This window comes from Orbicella franksi, chromosome 9, assembly GCF_964199315.1.
Source record: "Orbicella franksi chromosome 9, jaOrbFran1.1, whole genome shotgun sequence".
In the NCBI taxonomy this organism is placed as follows: domain Eukaryota; kingdom Metazoa; phylum Cnidaria; class Anthozoa; order Scleractinia; family Merulinidae; genus Orbicella; species Orbicella franksi.
This window is the reverse complement of record NC_138153.1, coordinates 8,207,026-8,231,653: the sequence shown is the minus strand read 5'-3', so window position 1 is coordinate 8,231,653 and position 24,628 is coordinate 8,207,026. Positions and strand designations below refer to the sequence as shown.

The following is a 24,628-nucleotide window of genomic DNA, read 5'->3' as shown; positions in this document are numbered from 1 at the left end:
GAAAATTACGAAAGCGTTCTCGTTAATTTGCATTGCAGTGCAAATTAAACATAGAAATAGACATTGACAGTTTACTTTACTTGTACAACACGCTTAGCTATGGTAACGGTGCGTCCCATCGACTTGATAAGTAGAGTCTACAGGACGCAACAGCTAGTTTACACGTGCGCCATGAAAATAAAATAACAAAGTAAAAATGTATACAGTTGGTTATATATATTAAACCAAATTATTTAAGAATATATCACTGCTATAAAATATCTCAGAATGTATAAGAATTGAAAAAAAATTATATAAATTGTACAGATAAAAACTATGTACAAGTAAGATAAGAAAATGAAAAAAAAAAAAAAAAAAGTTAAAACAAGTTTACATATGGCAGCTGATGTCCACGTCACTTAGTGCATTTTTAAAAGCTTTATAGTTCGCCGAGGATCTGATTGAGTCCGGGAGACTGTTCTATAATTTAGGTCCAAAGTATCGCCATGACTTAAGGCCGTACTTAGGTAGATGGCTTGCACCGTAGGCGCGACCTTCTCGGGGGGTCCGAGCCATGCCCCCTTAAAACACTCGTTCTAGCATTCCTGATACTTGAAAAACGTTTGTGAAGACATCTTCGATAAAAAAGCTGGAGTTTCCCTTTTATCAACCAGAAAAACAAAACTAATGATGCTGTCGTGAAATGTAGATTATCTTTTCCAAACTTGACAACCAGTCAAGTGGTGGAAGTGAAACAACCAGGTATAAAACAATGTTATTCTATTATTTTTATGATGAGTCAAACAAATAACAAAAAATGCTACTCAAGGTGAGGATGGCACTGGTCTCTCAACCCCTCCCCTGTATCCGCCTTTGGTAGCAGGCTAGTAACATCGATACTTTTCCTGGCTATTTTAATTTCGATGGCAAAGTCATGTTTGGAGTCCCGTCTCGAGTACTGAACATGATATGACTACAAGTTTGACTATGAGTTAACTACAAGTTTCAGTTTTTTATGATTTCCCCACAAGTCTTGTTACGCTTAGGCTGTGTCTGTGAAGGCGCGGTAGACTCATGGTTAGCGCGCTCGTCTTCGGAGACATTGTGATGTGTTCTTGGGAAAAACGTTTTACTCTCACAGTGCCTCCTCTATCCATGTGTATAAATGAGTACCGGTTAATTTAAAGTTGGGGGTAACCCTGCGATGGACCAGCATCCCACCCAGGGGAGTAGAGTAGAAATACTCCTAGTTGCTTCATGCTAAGGAAACTGGGATAAGCTCCGGCCTGATAGACCACTTGGCTCGTGTGCAGACTAGGCTGTGTTCACACTTGGTGTGATGTTGTCGGGTTCTCATCTGAGCTCGTGCCCGATCCATCTCCATCGCCTTCTCATGAGAATGGTTTTCATGTTCTCTTAATGACACTGGTGCCTGCGCACCGGCACAAAAAAGTGTTCCGTTCAGATACTGGGTACTCTAAGTACCTAAGTGCTATTTAGTGCCCGAGTACAAGGTCGAGACCCTGTATCCGAGCACGGGCACTGTACCCGAATCGTAGTGAGAGTATTTGGAAAAAAGGTGTGTTTACATTAGTATCCAGCGAGAATCGTACTTGAGCACCATGCTCGGGCACCAAGTGCGAACATAGCCTTAGTATTTTAAACTTGCCAATGCTTGTTTTTGTTTTACAGAGAAGTCTTGTCCACTGTACCCGCCTCCAAAGAACGGTGCTCTGGTCTGCCACATATATGGAACCGACCGATCTTGCTCCGTTAAGTGCCAAAAAGACAACGACTTTGTTTTCAATCCTCCTTATCTGTACTTCTGCTCATCTGGAACATGGAACTATTATGCCTTACCGGGTCAAAATTACAGCAAGACATTACCGTGGCCAGATTGTTCTAGTAAGTAAGAAATAAGATTGGTAGTGATTTCAAATATAGATGTGAAATTTAACTGATCTAAAAAGCTTCACTGCCAGTTAAAAGAATCAAAACTGCGAGGGTTATATACATTCTTGCGTTCTATACCTCAGATAATGCATTTTAGATTTTCAGACGGCTCACTGAATCGCGGTTACCAGCCATTACAATCCATCAAATATTTTCGCTCGCGTGTGATTGGTCTAAACACGTCACGTGACCGAATTTACCGACAGTTGTCGTGCTCATTTTCCATATACGCTCTCGGAAAACTGTTCGCTTCTCGGAACAAATAATGTCCGCGGACAAATATCCTAGCATATTTCCGCGCCAAATGGAGGCTATTGTTTATTTATACCTGCAGCTCAATTTGGACCGTATATGGAAAATGAGCATGACAAGTGTCGGTAAATTAAGGAAAAAAAGTGACAGCAAGCAGCATGTTTGGTAAGCTTTCTAGTGCAAAAAAACCCCAGGAAATTACAGGCCATGTCAATTAGCGCAGGAACTTTATGCCCCTCAATTACATTTGTGAACTTCACGTCGATATCTAGTAATAGTAACCTGGGGCCTGTTTCTAGAAAGCCCCGGAAGCTTTTCGGGCCCGAAAAACCATTCTTAGTTAGTCGGTAGACAGAGAGGTGTATACGTCTAAAACGTCTTTTACGGAATGGAACCTCTGTTTACATTAAGAATATGTGAATAAAACAGCTCTGTAAAAATAAATCATAAGGTTTGAGATTTTGCTACGGCTTTCCGGGTGCGAAAACTTTTCCGGACCTTCGAGAAACGGGTCACTGGACCGAGTGGATTACAATTCAGGGAGTAATCGCACAAATAATAATTTCAATATCGGACGAGCGCGAAGCGCAAGAGCGATTTGAAATTATGATCACGATTACTCCCTCAATTGTACCACGCGTGGTCCAATTATTAATTTATCGTATCTGTAACAAATTTTGAAATTAAAAAAGTCTTTGGAGAATTTCTTTGAGCGAAAAAGTCCGAGGCGCTTTCCATAAGTTTTAAAAACTGTAGGAAACATTAAGAAGAAAGCCATTAAAGGGCAATTGGTGACAATCACGTGACTCAAGTGGGTATCAAATTACAAAACAATTGTTATTTCATACCTGTAATTGGACACCCACTTGATTGCGCGCCGATTACGTGACAGATAGGCGCGCGGAGAATCAATCGCCATCGAAAATTTTGTTATAGATACGATTACTCCCTAAATTGTACGAGTTTGTGACTTTGTGAATTGCAAGTGTTTTGAAAACTTTTGAGCGAAAAATTCTTTAAAAAAAAAACTCTAGGGCAGGTTAAGAAGGAAGTCATTAAGGCGGGGGTAAACAAGACTTTAAGTGAAATTTTAGGAAGTTTAAAGAGGGATTAAAAGGGGAAAAAGGTTATGGAACGTCTACCAATTTTTAACTTCAAATTCTAATGTTAAAACAATACCAAATCTTCAAAATTTCCTATTTCCATAAATTTTACTGAGCCTTTGATAAAAACTATTTATCTCCAAATATACCTAAAAGTCACCAAAAAAAATCTACGAAACAGCCCAAAACATAGATATGTGGGATGAGCAGAGAGATTCTTGACTGCTTGAAACGTGAACGAGATATTTGCATTAAAACCATAATACCCAGCCAAAATACGGCCTTCATGTAGACCCCAGCCTTCAACTGAGCGCACGTAGTTGATTTGCTAATGGCGTCATTGTGCAGTTACAGGCGTCCAATCACAAAAAGTTGCAACCGCAAATAAGCGCGCGGAGAACCAATCACAATCAAGAATTTGACTATGGATAGATTCTAGGTATAACTATCAACCATAATTTCGTTTTACTTGTTTAATTGTTTGACTGAATTATTTTTTGCTACCCCAACAGAAACTGAGAATCCTTCTTGGTTGAAGTTGAAAAACGCTCCACTTTTCTTTTACGACGGAGACTGCAATGATCCCAATGTGCAAACTAGGCTAAAGGAGAGTTTCCTTAATAACATCCTCAGGAGTCCCCAAGTACCGCCGTTCTTCTGTTTATTAAAGCCAGGGTGCAACATGAGCACAATAGAGATATTCTGTGGAGCTACTTCGGTGCCAGAGAGCAGACGGAAGAGACGCTCTGTCAGAGAGGTATGAAACTGGTGAACAGGGAGTTTAAGCAATGATGACGATGACCCCGAGGACAACGCCTAGCAAAAAATGAAGTTATAGTTTACCTTCGAATTTCTCAATTGTCTAGATCTGTTCGGTGCGCCTATCGGTATCAAAACGTATGTAAAACTTTTGTAATGCCAGCGATCATTTCCAAATGAAAATACGAAAAATTAGACGCCGTCGTCCGCTTCCTCCAAAATACGCAGAACTTTGTCTTTTTATATTGTTGTTTTCCAGTGGACTGCTAAGAAATGCACCACAATAACATAGTGCGCGCGCTGGTCCTATCTAATTCCTATCGAGGCTGCGTATAGAACATGACCTGTGCAGTTTCATTTTGGTTGCAAGGTTTCTGTCGAGTTTAACTGCAATTTCCTTTTAAATTTGTTAAAGTTTCGACAATGTGAACATCATTCGGAACAATCCAAACTCTACTTCGAGCCGTTGACTTTTACCAAGCTAAGATGTTTACTAAAATTTGAGCACTTTGACTTTGTTTGCCTACATTTTCAGTGTGTATTTTGACTTTGTTTGCCTGAATTTTCATTAAGGCGAAGAAGCGAATTTTTTTTACAGTTTTAGAGACCTGTCGAAGCGTTCTCGCCCAACCGTCGCTTAACTGATTGTAACGTTTTTTAACCTTTATTTTCCATCACCGTGCATTGTGAGAAATTTGTAGACAACCACAGAAAAAAAATGTTTCAGCGCCCAAGTTGTCTTCGCTATGTTATAAAAGAATTGGTTCATGCTTTTAGCCGTGCGTATATTGAGTTATGGATACACTTGGGAAGTTTGGAGAGCACTCAAGAGGCTAGAGTTGCTTTCAGCTGCACCTCGAGCATATCTTACTCTTCTCTCGTGTTCTCCAAACTTCCCGCGTGCATCCATAACTCGATATACGCACGTTAAGCGTGAAACAATTCTTTGATAACACACGTGAACTGCCATTGTTCTGCTCATCAAATCTTTTGTTTGGAGACGTTCTTGTTGCCATTGCCGTCGTGGTTTGCTTAAGTTTGCTTAATGTTTATTGGCAGACGGAATCAGAGGTATTGGGACTGAAGTTCGATTACCAGCAGCTGTCAGGGAAATGAGCCCGCGCTCTCTTCTCGAGAGAGCAGCTAACCTACAATCCTGGCCATAAGTTGTTGGGACATCTCCCCTTTTGCGAGCTAAAACCCCGATTTCAACTACGTCCTTGACGTTTTAGAAAAAGATGAATAGACCCCCTCCCTCCTAGCAATGTTGAAAGAAAATGAAGCTATTCTGAAGACTAGATCGGATATGGTTAAAAATGAAAAAGGGACAATAGAAAGTGGTTAGACAGTTGTGTTGGAACCGAACGTGATTGTTGAAAAATCATTATTATTGGAATAAGACGTGAATATCTATCTTATCGTCACTTTACCTGGAGAATATTGTTCTAGCCAAAAAAACCGCGGCTCTTCTGAAGCTATTGTCAAGGTTTTTTTTCAAGATTTTTATCAACATTGACGGAGGGGGGGGGGGGGGAGGGGGGCAGGCGGACTTACGCGGTCTTGGTCTTAAGAGAGGCTGCCTGGGAAGTCATCTGCCGTGAACTGTCCCAACACTTGTGACCAGGATTGTGACTTGAAGTGCAGTTTAATCCCACTAGCCTTGTTTGGGTATAAGTTAAGTTTAAACTATACATGTAGTTAGAGTGAACAGAGGAGAGGTCACATTACCGAAATAGTTAAATGCATGGTTATGGAATTTTTTCGGGCGTTATTTTCACGGCTAGTGCTTCAAAAGTTTTGTACGTAACTGCGATGATCATTTCAAGTCTATATATCTTACTGCCCATTTCAAATGTAAGATCCTTATTCAAATTCACTTGCGTTCTTCAACATATACATGACATGTACGGGTCTAGCTCCCAGTTGGCTTGATAGCTCAATTGGTAAAGCACTGCACCGGTATCGCAAACGTCATGGGTTCGAATCCAGCTCAAGGCTGATTTATTTTCAGGTGATATTTGGACATATTATCACTTTGTACATAGCTGCAGCGATGGTCATTAGGCTTTGCAGTTATCTAAAATTAATAGCCTCGATATGACCACAACTATTACCGTAAGGGCAATAGTTTTACTAAATTGTGTCTCGCCAACGTGTACAAATGTGTTTCTAGACTGTGTTTCAAGTGTCTACGTCATTTAGCACATTGATTTTTTTCATTACTTCATCATAAATGAGTTAATAGTTAATAAGCATTTCTATGTTTGCATTCTCCTTTTCACTGCGGTTTTTTGTTGCTTTACACTTGACCCCAAAAGCTATAATAGCGGAGCTGAGCTCCGGCAGGCCGAAGATCCTCCAAGCGGAGCCCCATAACTATAGGAACAGAACCACATGCATGCATAGAAATAGAAACCCATGCAACTCTTTTTTCATGGTCAACATGGCTAGCAGCGTGGATCACGGGCGCGTGCGCCCAACGACGACGACGTCGCGCAACATAACATATGGCGGCCATATTCCAGCTAATAGGCCGACCGAGGCATGCAGTCTTGGTTTATAGCTTACATATTTGATATTGGACATCCATTGACAATTTAGACCTGTCAAAACAAGGTATTCGCTGACCAGTATTACGTGACCATATCACGGGCTCAGGTTGAGAGCTCATCGAGTTCTCAAGTTTTGTGAAGTTGACCGCCGACCAAGTACTTCTTTTCGATTGGATCGCGGGCTCATGTCAGGTTTGCTTGTTCGGAAGGTATAAAAACGATTTTCACTGCTTTTATTTTGTGTATGAGATTATTGAAGTTCAAAACAGAAAGCCCATCAATCTAAACAGAAAACCTCTCTGGAATGTTACAAAACTCAAATCAAACTTCTCGCTTATCCTGGGCTAGCTTAATCGGGCTTTGAAAGACCCGGTCCAGGAGCTCCGCTTTTAGGCTTGGCTAAATCTATATATTATTTAATTTATTTATTGATCTTGCATAAATTGTGTAAATTAAGGTCATTATCCATTCACTCCAGTGACGTCCTGTTTTGTAACTTAGTCTACCTCGCCTTTACGTGTTAATGTCGACAGTGAAATTAATCATTTGTGGTTTGAAGGTCACATTCAACTATGACTACATCGAGAAAGGCATTGGCCTCACGCAAGGAACCAATGACAACGCAGGTCAGGCCGCGTTCAATGCAGAGAAAGCAAGACTGGAAACGTCGAGGACACAGGTTTATGACGGCCTGAAAACAATCAACTGGGGAGAATTTCAGGCATCATCAGGACTAGAATTAAAAAACAAAGACGTCGACAACTTCAACCTCGGACCGGTTGACGCTTATTGTTCAGAGGAGGGTGCCGTGGTTAAGAAGTGTTCTGAAGCCGACATCAACTGTTTTGAACCACCATGCAAGTGCAACAAGGATACAGGGGCAGTCACAAAATGCAGTAAGTACGCCAATATGTCCATCACCATGGAGACGCGGTGGCCCTATGGTTAGTGCGCTCGACTCCGGATCGAGCGGTCCGGGTTCGAGCTCTGGCCGGGGTCATTGTGCTGTGTGTTTGGGCAGAACACTTCTCTCTCTCGCAGAGCCTCTTTACACTCAGGTGTATTAGGAATATCGGCGAATTAAATGCCGGGGGTTAACCCTGCGATGGACTAGCATCCCACCCAGGGGGGATACTCCTAGTGGCTTCATACTACAGAAACCAGGATAAGTACCGGCATGATGGGCCACTTGGCCGGTATGCCGGTATCCATCACCAACCTTTTTCCGTGTATTAGTTGTGAAAAAATAAATAAAGTAATGCTTAAAACGACTCTTGCAGGTTCTCGCAAAGAAGTCAATTTAGGTCTCGTAAAAGGGTGTTTAGGTTACAAAAACGTATACGGTAAGGAATTAGAATATCTAACACTGTCAGAACCTACCTTCAACTGATTATATAATGACAGCGTTCACTGATTTCCAATTGGAAAAAAGAAACCAAAAGCAGAAATGCTTCAGGTCGTATCACCATGATAACTGGCACAACGAGGTAACTTTTAAATGATCGTTTTCCTTTATAGCGCGCTGTCCTGTGGGAACGTATTATGACAGACCCGCGGATGACTGTCTTCTATGTCCAGAAGGCTCGTACAGCCCCAGAGAAGGTGCTCTGGTGTGTGAAAGATGTCCGGAAGGAACATGGACTTTAGGAACAAGGAAAGAGAACTTTACAGCCTGCACAGGTAATTGCTTTGGTTTTGATTTTTGGCATTTGTTTGAGTGATTCTTTGTATTCTGTCTTATGTTCATTTGACTAGGCTTTATTTCAGCCGCTTTCTCGAGTCTGGTCTACTTTCCCGAGCAGCGGCTGGTAATCGAGCTTAGAGTCGCAAGCTAGACATCAAAAATTAAACGTTTACCACCCTCTTTCATCGATGAACGTTGTGACTACTTATCTTCATTTCTAGTGAAAAAAGCTCATATTGAAGTCGCCACCGAATTAGGTGTTATAGTGCTATTGAAGATTTCCACAGGCGTGTTACTTGAGAGTCAGAATCATATCAGAAACAAAAAGTCAGGGATAGTGTTTGGATCTGAAACTATTTGGTATAGACCTAACAATTTTATTTCTCCGTCTTCTCCTTAGTTTGTGTTCCAATTGAAAAGATGTGTCAAACACTCGAGATTGTGTTTCATCGCATTTCCAAATACCTCGAAGTTTCTCAAAAACAGTCCTCTGAGCGTTATTTCAACTCTCTTTTTATTCTCGTTGTTAAAACATGGTAAAATTCATCCACTTGACTTTTTCAGATGAATGTGGCCCAGGACTGTATTCTCCGACTGGTATAGCTAAGTGCTTCATCTGCCCTAGTGGTACCTACTCTGCAAAAAAACGAAACAAAGCCTGCAGTAATTGCCCAGCAGGCACTGTAACTGTCATTAGTGCAGCTAAAGGAATCCAGGATTGTGGAAGTGAGTGCTGTTTTTGCTGTTAATTGTGACAGACAGGTTAACCGCTTTTTTTTAATGGCAAGTTTATTTATTTATTTATCCATCTATCTAAAGTTGAACTTACTGGCTGATTATTTGTTCAAATCTTCGTCTAATTCCTACGAAGAATAAAACAAAAATTTTGGACAGATTGCCATCCGTGTTATCTACTACCCTAACGTTAGATATGGGTTGTCAGTAAAATGCATCCAAATGGTTTCAATTTTAACTGTTTTACTCTGGTTGAGATGGTACAATACTATTAAACAAACATTATACACGTATATAACCATGTTTCAGTGCAATGTGCTCCGGGAACATACTCAAAAAATGGAGTGGAACCGTGCTTGCCTTCTCCTGTTGGAACGTATCAGAATTTTCTTGGGCAAACATCCTCCCTGCCTTGTCCGGGACAAGAATCTACCCACGGCACTGGGGCAAGTTCCCTGGCATTCTGTACAGGTGAGACATTAGAGTACTTGCGATATTAAACACTGCCAGTGTCAGATCCTGCTTTCAAAGGTACCAGTCAGTCAACCGTAGGAAATGAAGTTCATCATCTGATGATATCAACAATATCCTCCCCCAAAATTTGACGCAAAGTTGAGGTGATAGCCAAATGCTACAGAAAATGAAATGTTCCTTTACCACATTTGAGGCCCCTTATTTGTATAGTAACTGTAATGGGTGCAACCTTCAATTACAGAGGTGGACACATGTGTTTCGAGCCCGTGCATGAATGGTGGAACATGTGTGAACACGAAAGAATCTTACCGATGTGACTGCAAACCTGGATTCCAAGGACAGAATTGCGAGATAGAAATCAACGAGTGTCTCTCTTCGCCGTGTTACGAGGCATCCACTTGTGTCAACAAGGTATTTAGATACAAACTACAAGCAACCTGTAGCCTCATTCAACACAAACACCAGCTTGTGATTTGGAGCAAAATTGTTTTCTTTTTTATCCAATTCTCTCTAAGCTGACAACTGAGAATGGAGATCTGAAGACTACACTGACATCTGAGAAATATTCGCCAAAATGTTCTACCTCTATCTATGATTCCGGTACCCCCATCTAGTCCCTTTTATCAGCCAACCAGTTGTCTAAGTTCCGAAAAGTGCTCTACATAGTAAATATATCTTAATTACCAAGCACAAGGGCCGTGTTGGGAGAATATAGTTCCGAGGTCTTGACAGACTGGATCGAGCGCAGCGAGGTCCGTGCAAAAAGGACAAAAGGCCCATATTCAACTATTGTAGTCCAGAGCAAGCTTGGTTAATAAAAAAAATAATTACCTAAGTTTTGTGAGAAACGTAAGCGATAAGGCTACCAGAAATTTTCAAGAGAGGTCCGGCCGGATCATTTGGAATCATCCTGAACACTTCAAGTTATGCTGGCCCGGCCATGGAGCAATCTGATCGGCTGTGTTAGTCATTGGCGCTCTAAAGTAATTAAGTCGTGTAATAAGAACCATTAAGCTTCACTTTCTTTTTCTTTGTGGTATCAAAGTATTTTTGTTGTACGACTAGGCAAGTACGATTAAAGGTACGTAAAGGTTACCTCTGGATTACCTTTTGCAGGTGAATGCGTTCAAATGCTTGTGTACTGCTGTATACACGGGCAATCAGTGCGAACTTCCTTTCAGTCTTTGCACACAACGCACACCTTGTGTCAATGGGGGAAAATGCATTGATAAAGCAGGAACATTCGACTGTCAGTGCCCCCAGGGGTACAGTGGAAAGTTCTGCGATCTGAAAATAGACGAATGTACCGTAAACCCTTGCCAAAATAACGGTGTATGCATCAGTGGTTTGGATTCCTACTCTTGCAAGTGTCATCAAGGATACAGTGGTGCGAATTGCCAGATCGATAACAATGACTGCACTGGGGATCCATGTAAGAATGGGGGTACCTGTGTGGACGATTTACGATCGTACAAATGCCAATGCCCCGTTGGTTACACTGGCGTCAACTGCGAGCATGCTATTGATCACTGCGTGGGACAGCCATGTAATAACGGTGGCACATGTGTAAATACACCAACTGGTTACAACTGCAAGTGTGCACCTTCATATTACGGATGTCGCTGCTCTAAAGGTATGATATCGATCATTAACCCGTGATAAGAGAGTTCTTTTTACTCAGGAACCAATAACAATTTACGCATGCTTGAAGGGAGAATGGTCAATCAGACAAATATTCTTGATATGTGAAATCACATTTCTCAAAATTTTGGCATCTCTTAATCAGAATATAAGAATTGATAGAATTCTACTAGGATACTAATGCGAATGCTGCAATCTGATAGGCTGAGCTCCTCGTACACTATCAGCCATTAGTAGAATTCTACTAGTATACTAATGCAAATGCTGCAATCTGATTGGCTGAGCTTCTCGTATAGTATCAGCCATTAGAGTGCAGTGGCTGTCGACCGTCCACAAAATGCGTTTTTATCGTTTTTCCGAAGTTTTGGAAGAAAGTTTAGATGTAAATGGATAATTAAATTTCTGAGAAGACCAAAAGAAGGACATTAGTGGTTTCTTGACTTCAAAAACTTGAAATTATTGAAAAAACGGGTGCGCGCGCGTAAACAGCAAATTTACTAAGGACAATTCAATGCGTGCGATTTTATTAGAGCGTAAAGTTCAATAATGCGTAGAAAGACAATTAGAAACCGTTATTTGCGTTTATTTCAGTTAGAATTCTACTAAAACAATTAGATTATTAGCTCTCGATTTCTATGAGGCGATAGTTGATTCGGCCTGCGGCCTCATCAACTATAATAATAATCTAATAATAATTATCAACTATAATCTAATTGTTAATTAGAGGTCGTCCACATAATAGCAACGTTTTCTAGTTTCTTTATTGTTTCTAGGAAGATTAAGAATTATAAGGGGATGATCAAATAAACAACAAACAAGAACAAGGAATTAAAACTGACCGTTATGCCACTTTGAAAACCAAAAAATTTTTCAGTGAACCGATGAGCGCATGTGCACGACTGTGAGTTGCAAAAAACGATTCAATCCGCGCTAAAGCGTGAAGTTTAATACCGCATTGAGAAATGACTGGAAATTGGTACTTGAAGGAGATTTAATACGAATTCTATTAGAACAATTAGATTACTAGCTCTCGATTTCTATGAGGTGATTCTTGATTTGGCATTGCCCTCATCAACTATCACCTCATAGAAATCTCGAACTCAAAATCTAAATGTTAAATAGGGCCCGTTTAGAGCGGTTTTCAATTAAGTGTAATAAAACCAAAATCAAACCAATTACTTACCAATTGGACTCCTCAGTCAATCTCAAACTGTAGTAAAACCTAAACCAAATCCAAATAACTGCCTGATTACTTTCGACAGTCAATTAAAAACCACTCTGTAGAGTATTTACTTACATTAAAGTAATGATGTCATTACTACTACTCTTGGATAAGATGCTTCGCCATCACATCCTTCTCTTTCAGTATTTCCTATTTTTCGTATGCAAATGATATTTTACCTCAACGTTGTCTCCTTTCTCGACATTTTGTCCACAAAAACGAGAAGCTTATCAAGAGAGTTTTTACCTTAACGTGCTCTACTTTGTTCAGTAATTCTCTGTCACGTGACCCGATCGAGTGGTGAGAGCAAGGTCCTTGATAGCGAGGAACAATTTACAGGCGCCGGAGACGTGGACCACATGTCTAGTCGGTTGGCTTGAGTAATCAACACGGTTTCAGTCCTGCACGTAAACAACGCATTTTCACAAACCATTCGAACGGTTGCGAACAAACCAAGTGCTCCAGAGTTATCAAAGAAGCAATTAAACATCTGCATTCTCACAGAGACACACGAGTAACTAATTCAAATGCGTTTTTCTTTTTATAGTACTTTCGTCTGACTACGATCTGTCTCTTCAAGTCAGAGAAATCAAGTCATATTCCGAGAGCAAAAAGGAAGTTCCAAACCTTAGCGCGTTGACCATTGCTTTTTGGATGCGTACCAGTGATAGTAACCCAGGTACGGTGATCTCCTACGCCACTCAAGAAGTCAATAAAGTGCAGGACAACGCAGTGACCTTGCAGGACTCTGCTGCATTCAACCTTTTTGTAAACAACATTACAGTCTACACGGGCCTGAACGTAAACGACGGTCAGTGGCATCACGTGGCAGTCACGTGGGAGAGCGCGGGAGGGACATGGCACTCGTATAAAGATGGCGTGAAAATTAGAAGCTCTGCTGAGCCTTTCCAACAGGGCGAAGTTATCTCTGGAGGTGGTGTATTGATCCTTGGCGAAGAGCAAGACGAAATAGGTGGTGGGTTTAATACTGAAGAAAGCTTTATCGGCGATGTTAGTCAAATGAACATCTTTGATTACACCCTGTCAGAAAACGACATTTACAACCTTGCATACAGCTGTGATCATGTCAAGGGAAATGTTGCAGCTTGGGGCGACTTCAGAGAGCAGCTGGATGGAGAGTACCACTTGACTGATAAATCGTACGCCTGTGACTGTGAGTGTATTTTTACTTAGTGTATTCATATGTAATATTGTTTACCTTCCCATGTGTACTTAATCCTGGCTTGAAGGCAATGTTTTAACGGAGTTTTTGAATTGAGATTTCAGAAAGAGAAATTATTGACTAGTAGTATTGTTATTCGCCTTGGGTGGGGTGCTACTATATTGAAAGTTATCTACGTACCCTTGATAATTACAATTTTGACAGTGGTCCTGATATTGGAACCGTACCCCGCCTTACGACCACCCCCTTGATACAGCCACCTCGTTATTACGGCCACTTTATTCTGGCCCGAACAAAAGCTCAGTCAGTCACTTTCTTATTTAAAGAACTTTTTTAATACGGCCACCCCGTTGATACAGTTAGATTTCAGTGGCCCGCTGGTTACCGGATTGATGGGATTCCATTGCACAATTCAGTGGTTTTCATTACACTTGGGAAGGCACAGGCACTGTGATCGCACTCAAAAATTCAAAACAAGGTTAGAACGTCCATAAAATACCTGGTAAGAACATGTAACGGAGTCCTCAATTAAGAACTCCTTTAATTTCCTTCACTTTTCAATCTGTTTCAGTTGCCGCCGCGCAGAGAAAATTCTCTTTAACTTACAAGTCCTACATATCTGGAAACGATGACAAAACGGTGGATAACACGTCCCCAGAAGCCTGCGCGTCGGCTTGCTTGTCGGAAGCTTCCTTTATCTGCAGGTCGTTTGACTTTGATGACTCCTCCAAGAAATGTTACCTGAGCCACAAATCAACCGTTAACAGTGTGTTGGCAAGCTCATCAAACTTCAGATTCTTCCAATTGAGTTAGTAAAACGGCCATAATTCTTCATTCTTAGCTTTCAGGGCTAGTAGGGCAAACTTAACACTATATTTTTTAACACTGAGGCCTGTTGAGGCATTCTTTATCTGCAATTTCCCACTTTTATTCTGCCCCATCTCCGGAGGGGGGAGGGGGGGGGGGAGGGTGGCACTCCCAGAAAAATTGTGTGAGAGTGTGCAACCCGCCTCCCAAAACCCTTACCCTGTTTAAGATCAAACTGTGATTTTCTCTACCCTATTTATGACCTTACAAAAATTTCGATACCCTATTAAACACCTGACCTGCCTTATAATCAGTTGCCTAGTTCAGATCGGTGTTAAAGGCATTGTGTAAGGCTTTTATTGATGGTCTCATCGATAATGATGAAAAAGTAGTTTCTTCTAAAAACGTGCCCAATTCAAGACTAGAGTGCAAAAACCATAACATATTTGAGACCAAAATGGCCGAAATCGATATCCTATTTCTGACGAAAACGACTAAAAAACCATACCCTTTGGGGCCTCGCATCCCTATATAGCCCATATAAGGGAGTACCCCCTCCCCCGAGAATTTTTCCCATTTGGCGATTGACTCTACAACGTTAACGGTAAAAAGTTAACTCTGTTTTAGCCCTGATGATGAAATCGCAAACCAAAAGAAGTGTTTCTGGAGTTTCTGTAGGTGTTTGGGAGTTGGTGAGAATGACAGTTTCGAAAATTCAAGGTAGCTCTGAACCCATGTACAGATTTTTTTAAACTTTGCCGATAGTTGCATCTTATCCTCCTAATGGAAACTCGATAATTCTTAAGACTGAAATTAAAGGTGTTTTAGCAGGTCATTCTGCTGCTATGGTAACCGATTGTGTCACGAAAATGACAACAACATGTGCACCCTTGATTGGGCAGTTTCCTGACACCGTGAAAGGAGCATTAACTGATGAAGAGTGGTTATAATGACCCATCAAAATCTAAGTATTGGAAAGTGGTGAAAACTGTTTTGAGTCACCTTAAATCATTATTCACTCGACAACGTTAGCCGGAAGTTTAGTCGTACCGCGGAGAAATGGTTAAATCTTAGACATCTCTCTTAAAATGGAAGTTCGCAAATTTGAATTGTTAACGAATATTTCCTTACAGACTGCCTTAAAAGCCTTGGGGTATCGACAAACAGCCGTATTCCTGACGCTGATATGACAGCATCCACCTCATATGATTCTAAACACGCGCCGTTGGGAGGTCGTCTGAATTTTCAAGCTCAGGTTAACTCTGCGGGACAAACCACTCAGATCGGAGGTTGGGCTGCCCTACATAATGACCAAAATCAGTATCTCCAAATCAAGTTTGGCCAGATTTTTCAGATAACTGGAGTGGCCACTCAAGGCAGAGCGGACGCTGCTCAATGGGTGAAGAGCTACAAACTCGAACACAGCACCGACGGATCAACTTGGACTTACTATCCAAACGTAAGATGTACCTTTACCGCGCGTTTTACGCAGAGTTTATCACTATAATGAAAAAAAAAAAAAAAATAGAATCACAGTTAATTTTTCTTTTAATATCTTATCGGCACAGATCTTTGTGAGTTAATTTAACCTTTTAAATTTAAACTCGTGCGAAGGAAGTTTTTATATTTTATGAAATCACTACCTCCAGAAAGACAAAAGCAAATTATTTCTACTGTCACAAGGCGTTGAGCACAGCAGAACGTTTGCACAACGTAACTTTTAAGTGTTTTAATCCTACAGACCCTTACTGGCAACAATGACCAGGACACAGAGGTTCGTAATGAAGTCAGAATGTTTCAAGCTTTGTACCTCAGGTTTAGACCACAGTCATGGCAGGCACATATCGCGATGAGAGTTGAGGCTTATGGCTGCCCACTGCGTAAGTACTTCATGTAATATATCAAACACGAAAGACCGTGTTTGACCACATTTCCAAATGCGACGCGCAAAATTTCCAAAATACGACACGTAGCGGAGTATTTTTGACGAACTTCGAGATGTTTGGAAATGCGGTCAAACACGGTCTTGAGTGTTTGATATATCCTCTTAATCGAAACTAAAGCTAGATAGAAAATGAATAATTAAAAACGTAAAATTAAAATCTATGCTAATTCCAAACACCGTCACGGTCATGATTTCTTTTGTTTAAACTTAATGAATTATTAATGAGCTTCAGAGTATGGTTTAACAGATATTGCGCAAGTACTTCTTATTTCGTAAGAATTCCGTTACAGGTCTTACTCCCTTAACCTTCCCTCGACCCATTACAATTTTCGATTGAGATATTGTAAATCTCTTCGAATTGGCAAAGGCTGCAAAAAAATGTGATATGAGACGGCAACTTAATCTGTCCCTGTCATGCACTTGCTAAAACGCGAACGAACTATAAGATTTGGGTAGTTGCTCAAAACGATTCATCTCCCTAATACAAGCGGTTCGAATAGCCCATTTCCCAGTTGCCTTAAGCCTCTCTATCAAAGCGAGGCATGGTGCACAACCATTCATTTAAAAATGAGTTTAATTTGCATGTGAATGAAATCTTATTTTCATATGAAAGGATGAGCACTAAGAATCGCTTTGGGAAAGAAGCTAAAGGCAATTCAGAAATGACCTATTGCGATTAGAGTAGTTTTCACTTGATTGTCACAAGTAGTTCGCGACTCCGCGCAATTGATGTCGAAAGTAGTTTGTCATTCCCTGGGGGGGGGGGGGGAGGGACTTTCATATAAAAAGGACGGGGGTGCTCGTCGTACCTTTTAAGGGTGAAAAAACGGTTTTTGTACGTCTTAGGGTGTTCAGCCTCAAAGTTTTTATTGTGGGGGCCTTCGCAGTGCCTTTTAGGGTTTTGAGCCGAAAAAATATATGTCAGGGGATATTTGAAAATCAACTGATTGTTATTCTTTTTTTTCTCATTTATCAGGTATTTATTGCTGTGAAAAATTATGAAAGTGTCAGTTAACGTGTTGTGCAGTAGAATTAGTACCTCTTAGGAGTAAAAAAAATTCAATCCACGTCCACAAAGCGGGGTATTGGAACATTTTAGGTTTTTTTTCCAAAATTGCCGATGAGTACCACGGTCCTTTTTATTTGGAAGACCCCCAGGGGCGTTTTCCCGCGCTTCGTATCAGGTACATGCTTTTGCTTCAAGTTTTGATTGCTTCGCTGGATTGTTAGCGAATTTTGGGATTGACGAAAGTGATTACTTTGTATTTCATTCGCGACAATCAAGTGAAAGCCGCTTTATGACTTGAAGTAATGCTACCCAGGCACTAAGGGGGACCAAATTGAAAAACATCGTGTGACGCTAGAAATACCCATAATCTGATTTATACTTCAACAGGGCTCGAAATTGCCACTCACTGGTCGCCAATACGACCAAAAATTGAGCACTGGCGACTAAATTTTCAGAACTGGTCACCAGCTGGCGACTCGATCGCGTTTCGTCCGATAACTAAAGAAAACCACGACACAGCTTTTGTTTTTAAATCTTTATATTAGGAAGTCAATCGGATGTGGTAGCTAGTATACAACTCACCTTTCCGTCCCCAGTAAAATAATGTCTGAATATTACAAGATAGTCGAAAAATATTGAATGTATTTCGACACGTCGATACTTGGTTCACGGTGCGCCATATTGTTTCAGCGGCTTCTTCCGAAACTGGGATCGCAGGCACACTTCAACACCGTGTGCTTTTCATTTGCCGCGAAAATGGCGGCAGATATACCAATCAGTTGAAGGAATTACGTGAGTTTTTACGTGCGGGGTATTAAGATTCAGCCAAAAGGTTAATCCAAACTTTGAATCCTTGATGTAGGGAAAGTGGATTTCACCAAACTGTCGGCAGCGAAAAGGCCTCGAGGAAAGCAAGTCGAAGATAAAGAAAGGCATTTCGAAGAAGTAGCAAAGGGAAAATACGAAAGAACCCGTGTTTGTCTCACAATGAAAAACACGGACCTAAAACGTTTTATGCTTCGATTCATTTAAAATGACTATGGAGACAACCATCACCTTCGGACCAGATACATATCACCTGAGAACAACGGTAGCTTTATAACTAAGTGTTACTCGTGCTGTTTCTAATTGTTTTCGCTTCTCAATTGTGACTTTTCTTGCGTGCAAAGTAGCGTATAAAATCGTGTTCTTGTGTAAGTTGTATATAAAATAAGTTTGCGACCAAAATTTACGATCTGGCGACCAAAATTTTTCCGTCAGTCGCCAGCTGGCTCCTGAACGAAAAAGTTAATTTCGAGCCCTGCTTTAAGCATCTATATTTACCAGCTAAGTTTTGAGCCAAAATCAAGGTACTTGTGCGTAAATCAGTGTAAATGATGTCGCGTTACAATAAAACAAGTGCTTAGTGTATTCTCTCTTCGTAGCAATCGTCAAACCTCAAGATAACACCAATGAGTGCAGCACATCACCTTGTCAGAACGGAGGAACTTGTATCAACAGATATAACGACTACCTGTGCTTATGTAAAAGCGGCTTTACAGGAAAGAATTGTCAGACAGGTAAAGTCATGTGTCATATCTTCCCAGGACCAGCCATCAGACTTTTATTTGTCCAATGAACGTGCTAAAGAAAAATAAGGAAGGAAATAATGATACAGTGGAACCCGCCTAACGGTTACTCCGTTAATACGGTCAACACGTTAATATGGCTACCTCGTTATTACGGCCACTTTATTCTGGTACGAGTAGTCAGCCATTTTGTTATTTAAAGCACCTCTTTAACACGGCCTCCACGTTAGTGGGGCCAGATTTTTGCGGTCCGTTGGTGACCGGATTAACGGGTTTGTAATAGTGTTTCTCACTGAAGGACGTTCTATTTTTGTTTCACCTTTTATAGCGACCAACTGTAAGGCGCTTGGGGCACCAATTTATGGCACAAAGTCTTCGTCCAATTACAACGCAGGAAGTACGATCACATTCACATGCAATGTAGGATATTCTCTCCAGGGATCCACATCTAGAACATGCCAGGGAGGAGGGTGGACTGGAACCCATCCGAAGTGTCCAGGTACCTAACTTCAATTGTCCACTTCCGAGTTGCCTTTTGCCTGTGTCAAAACGAATCTTCGTGTGAAACCATTCATATGAAAATATGTTCGAAGACTCGTTTTGGAACAGAGGCACAATGTATCTTGGAAATGGTCTATTGCCACTCGCTGAGTTCATATTTTCCCGCAGTTTGCCATGAAAACACGATCTTTTACTCATTTTACGCTCGAAGATAATTAATAGAGTATCAAGCATAGTTGAAAACTTTACGTCCAAACACACACACACACATACACAAAAGCAAAAGTTGAATAGACCAACACTGAGTTGGCTTCAACATTTGCACCAAAAAGCATCAAAGAGAAAACTAAAATTTATCATTCTGCATGTTCGATTTCTTCTTTATTTAGATATAGATGAATGCGCCAATAATCCTTGCAATCAATGGTGTAAGAACACTAATGGAGGATACATTTGCCACTGTCACAAAGGCTATGAACTTCAGGGGAAAAACACATGTGTTGGTAAGCTATTAAATCACGACATAGACATATGTGTTTACGCATCATTCTACCTTCCTGGCCAAACGTCCTTGAAACACTTAACAAAATGCCAACTGGTGACGCGTTATTTTACTGAAAGCGGCAAGTCATTATTCAATTTTCCGAGTCCCCTTTCCCCCAAAGCAATGTTGGAAGAGTGGATCTACTTTGGATGAATGAGCATTATCATTGTGCTGGGGTGGGTGGGGGAAGTTGGAAGGAGAGAAAGACCATATATTGACAAACGTGCATAGTGTCCTAAGGCGAGACTTTTGACCAGGATTGTATGTCATCATTACAGCTGTGAATAGTGTATTCATAAATTGAGGAATACGATTCAATTACTGCTGTTACATGGGAAGGAGATTGCGTGGTAAGGGAGCTAGCGCCAGACTTGTAATCCGGGAGTCCTTGGTTAAAATCGATTCCTTCTTACTACTACCTGGTATGAATTTAAGCTCGGTAGTCCCGAGCTTAGATTCTCCAACTTTTGCAAATCATGAACTAGTCCGTGTCCTCCCAAATGGGATCTTCAACGACGCGATGGTTAATTTCTTTGACATTTGTTTTATATGCACGGCCCGACAAGCATCTAACTTTCAACACAACCTTGTCTACATAGAAAGAAAGCTACTTTCTCTTCAGCTTTTAATGCTGTACATTTCCAGGAGTGTATATGTTATTCTATTATATAAGGTTAACAAACTCAAATTCAGCTTTAAGTTGAGTATACTGACTGAAAATTACTGACGCCGCTGTAAATATATTTCTTCAAAACATAACATTTTTGTCGTCTTTTGTCTTAAAATCATCACAATCTTGTTCACCAGAGATTAGAGAAATAAAGAGGAAGGTGCGAGGGTCTCAGACGAGATTGTGGTTGTTTTCCTTTTAGAAAAAAATCCTGGAAATAGAGTGACCCGTTGGGTTGCAAATGGAATACTAGTTTTTGGTTTTGTCCACTAGGAAATTTTCGGAAGAAACCGGGAGAAACTTTCATTCATCGGCATAGAAATTTGTGTTCCATTTACTTTTTCGTAGAGTGTGCACCAGTTCTAATCCCTTCGGCCCTTCGTTCCGCAGTCACAGGACTATTCTCAACTGAGATATCCAGAATTGTTTTGCAAATAGAAAACCACCCGTAATTTGCGTTGTGTCAGTGTTTAAAGAAAAGGCATTGTTAGAGTTTGAGGCTACAACTGATGCTTGAGAATTTAATTTTCCAAATTTATGATTTGATTTCTTTCAGATATCAACGAGTGTTCAATTTCTAACGGTGGCTGTTCCCACTCGTGCCACAACTCTGCTGGTTCATTCTCTTGTTCCTGTCCGAGTGGTCTCGAGTTGGATTCTGGGAAAAGAAGTTGCAGAGGTGAAGCCAAGACTCGTCGCCATCAATGCAGTCGGATTTAGCATTTTCAAATACTGTTGCTGGTCTATTCGAACAGACCAATTGTGTTGTTAGAATTACTTACTGAAAAAAAGAAGAAATTTCTAACTATCAGGAGAAGTGGTTTCGGAAATGACAGTTCGCTAATTATTATTTGCCTCATTTTACTCTATTACTTCACGATAGTTCTAAGGCATTGTCAGTTGTCTGATAGAAATCAAAGGGTGAGCTCCGTTGGGATGATCCTGATCAAGATCATAGATCTCAGATCAATCGGATCACGGTGTATCAAAGGAACTGACGAATCTTTGCACGGAGTGGATTAATCGGTTCTTTTCATACACAGTGATCCGAATGAAAACTGGGAAACTCAGTGAGTCGAAATAATCATGTTATCAACTGCAATGTTAGGTGACACACATTAATAGTCAAATGGGTCAATTTTTCATTTCTAGATATCGATGAATGTGCAACATCAAATGGTGGATGCGAACACACATGCGTCAACACGTACCAGTCATTCTACTGCGTTTGTAGACCAGGATACTTTCTTGCAGGAGACAAAAAGAACTGTCAAGGTTAATGTCCATTTCACTTAGTTCGGTAAAGGGTAAAGCGGTCCCCTACCTTTTAATATAGCGACCACCAGCGTGTTAGGACACTTAAATTGTTATAAGTAATGCGTAAACGTTAGTTTAAAGCATGTGACGTTTTTTGGTAAACGAATATTTAAAACACGCAATGGAAATGTGTTACTCAATATATACATGGTCATCTTATTAGCTGACAAAACAGAACTGAAAGAAAAGACAAAAAAACAACAACAAAAAAAAACCTGTGACGGTTAAATTGAGAAAAGTGTCAACCCTTTACTGTAATCTGTTTTGGCTTAGATGGCAACAGCTTTTCCAAAGATGCTTCTTTGAGGGCCTATTTATCATCAGCTTTTTCTTGCATGTTAGTTGGTTAATCTTTATTATTATTCAACTTTCTTACACTGTACGAATTCTGATTTTCTGATTGGCTGATTTCTACCTCGTGATACTGGGTTGTGACGAAACAACCACCATGACGTCATTATCGTGGTGTAATAGCCGTGGTCTAAATTCAACACACCACTTTCGTTACACTATGGCTTCGGCTGACTCAAATACAGTGGTTTCAATACAGTGTTTCTTTGTGCAGTGTATTCAGTTTGAATAATAAAAATGTTATCGCACTCATTGCTCGTGAATTTTCGGGATTTACCTGTACTCGTTCACTAACAATGAACTCGAACTTTTCAATACCGCACGAGGCTTTGCCGAGTGCGGTATTGAAATTTGTCGTTTATTGTTAGTGAACTCTTGCAGGAAAATCCCGATAATTCCCCCGCTGAGCTCGTTAACCTGTAACTCTGTTGATGCCCTACGGTTAGTTAATGGTAACAATAGTTTCTGTGAGTTTTTAATTCTGGCTTGGTCAGAGACACCATTTAAATTTTTTGTTGTTGCGTCCGTGAATCCATGTCGTGCTAACGGTCATGGAATCGTGGAAGGTAGCACGGAGAAGTACAGTATGGGACCCAGTTCTCGGCCACAAAAAACGTAAACTTGTGTTTCTCACCTTGGAATAGCCGTAAGGACTTGAAATTTCACGCACAACTAGCCTCAGCATTCAGTTTACACATGTAGAGCTATCGAATGCTCAACGCTGTTTTCTCCCGAGTAATAACGAAAATGGAGGCTTCGTTCGTGGGCCCAGTTATCGGCCAGCGGGTTCAGTTTTCGGCCACAAAAGAGTGCGCGCGATTCCTCAGAATAAACAACGCTTTACTACCATTTTTTGTTGTTAAATCACTTATAAGGCTTGTGTTTTGATATTTCGATCACAAATTATCCTTAAAGAGCTTTGTTTCATGTCAGAAATGGAAGTTTTTTGCACATCTAGTTTTTCTCTTAAGTGCAGTCAAGCGAGGCTAAAAAAGATTTGGGTATTTAAAACGGGGTTAAGTCAGACCTCATAGTTTTCAACATGCCACCCCATAACAGCTTTATTTTTACAACTAACTTGACACGAATACTCCACACAAAACTATGAGCGCTTTTAGTGTTGAAGGCGAGCAGGGTGGCCGAGAATAGGCAAATACGCAAAAGTACTAAGGAAATATTGAGGAGTAAATTTAGGTCAAAGAATTAAACAGGCCAGGAAAAGTTTATATTTAACAGATAGCTTTATCACTCTACGTCCTTTATGCCAAGAATTGACTCATTTGGGCTTTCTAGAGGGACAAAATATAAACTTGAATTAAATAATGTAATTCGAGTAGCCGTAAACAAACACGTTTTCGGGGAAACCAAATTCACCTACCTTCGCATCACCTCGACGTGCTCACAGAAAAACTCGGCCGGACGAAACAAAACTAGGCAGAACGGAAGACAAGGAGTCAAGCTACCTTTGGAAACAATTGCTTTTTATTCAGATTCATTTGTGGCGCGAAAAATAAGCGCTGAACAAAAAGTGGCCGAGAAGTGGGCCCCACACTGTATATATACTCAAGTTTGATATTGTTTTTAATTTTTTTTCTGTGAATTTACAGAACACTCTAATGTTCCCATTTGAGCTGACCAGCTATTGACATTGATAACATAAAAATGCATCAACTGTGGCTTCAAAACCCCAAATTATTGCATGGCTAGCTGCGTGAGCGGGGAAGATGAACCGAATCCTGCGCTGTGATTGGCTACCCGAGCGGGCAAGATAGCCTTGTCTTTCCCACTCGGGATTACCCGCAATGTCCCGAAAGAAAGTAGTGTTCTTTTTCCACATAATAAATCCTTTATTGACCTAGCTTATTTGCTCAAGATTGCAGGATATTGGCCTTCCTTTTTTGCGTGTTTAAGGACCTCGACTCCGTCTCGGTCTATAAACACACAAAAAGAGAACTTGGTCAATATCCAGTCATCTTGACCTCACGCTTGGTCAATAACCCATACAATTTACACACATCCAGCTGTAATTGTATTGTTGTTATAAATCCTCACCCGTTACCACCAAATATGGCCTTGATTTTAATATGTTACTTTTTGTTACTTACGTCTTTGTAGCATTGTCATGTCCCAGCTTGAGCAACCCAGCCAATGGTAACGTGGCTCTGAGTTCCGGACTGGCTTTGGGAAGTACAGCAACATACACGTGTATTAATGGCTACAGAACATCATTTTCATCCCTACGATACTGTCAAGCAGACGGTCAGTGGTCGGGGGAACAAACTACCTGCATACGTAAGTGTCTGTCACCAGCATCTTCATGAAGTGTTCTCTCTATGCCATTTAAACTTGCAGTGTGCCTGAAGCATCCCCCTCCCCCGG

The 24,628-nt window shown here is 40.7% G+C and overlaps 1 protein-coding gene across 1 annotated transcript in view; it reads left to right on the top strand.

Moving 5' to 3' along the window:
* Positions 1-24,628, top strand: part of LOC145496730 (sushi, von Willebrand factor type A, EGF and pentraxin domain-containing protein 1-like) — a 47,594-nt gene that overhangs the window by 12,464 nt on the left and 10,502 nt on the right. Inside the window, exons 9-26 of the mRNA XM_081476466.1 lie at positions 1,672-1,884; positions 3,800-4,044; positions 7,158-7,494; positions 8,117-8,278; positions 8,847-9,008; positions 9,327-9,488; positions 9,733-9,902; positions 10,608-11,124; positions 12,902-13,528; positions 14,109-14,345; positions 15,478-15,803; positions 16,086-16,224; positions 18,723-18,857; positions 19,195-19,365; positions 19,757-19,870; positions 21,138-21,260; positions 21,734-21,856; positions 24,365-24,541. Of these exons, the coding sequence (XP_081332592.1) occupies positions 1,672-1,884; positions 3,800-4,044; positions 7,158-7,494; positions 8,117-8,278; positions 8,847-9,008; positions 9,327-9,488; positions 9,733-9,902; positions 10,608-11,124; positions 12,902-13,528; positions 14,109-14,345; positions 15,478-15,803; positions 16,086-16,224; positions 18,723-18,857; positions 19,195-19,365; positions 19,757-19,870; positions 21,138-21,260; positions 21,734-21,856; positions 24,365-24,541 (4,140 nt within the window). The remainder of the gene's footprint in view (positions 1-1,671; positions 1,885-3,799; positions 4,045-7,157; positions 7,495-8,116; positions 8,279-8,846; positions 9,009-9,326; positions 9,489-9,732; positions 9,903-10,607; positions 11,125-12,901; positions 13,529-14,108; positions 14,346-15,477; positions 15,804-16,085; positions 16,225-18,722; positions 18,858-19,194; positions 19,366-19,756; positions 19,871-21,137; positions 21,261-21,733; positions 21,857-24,364; positions 24,542-24,628) is intronic.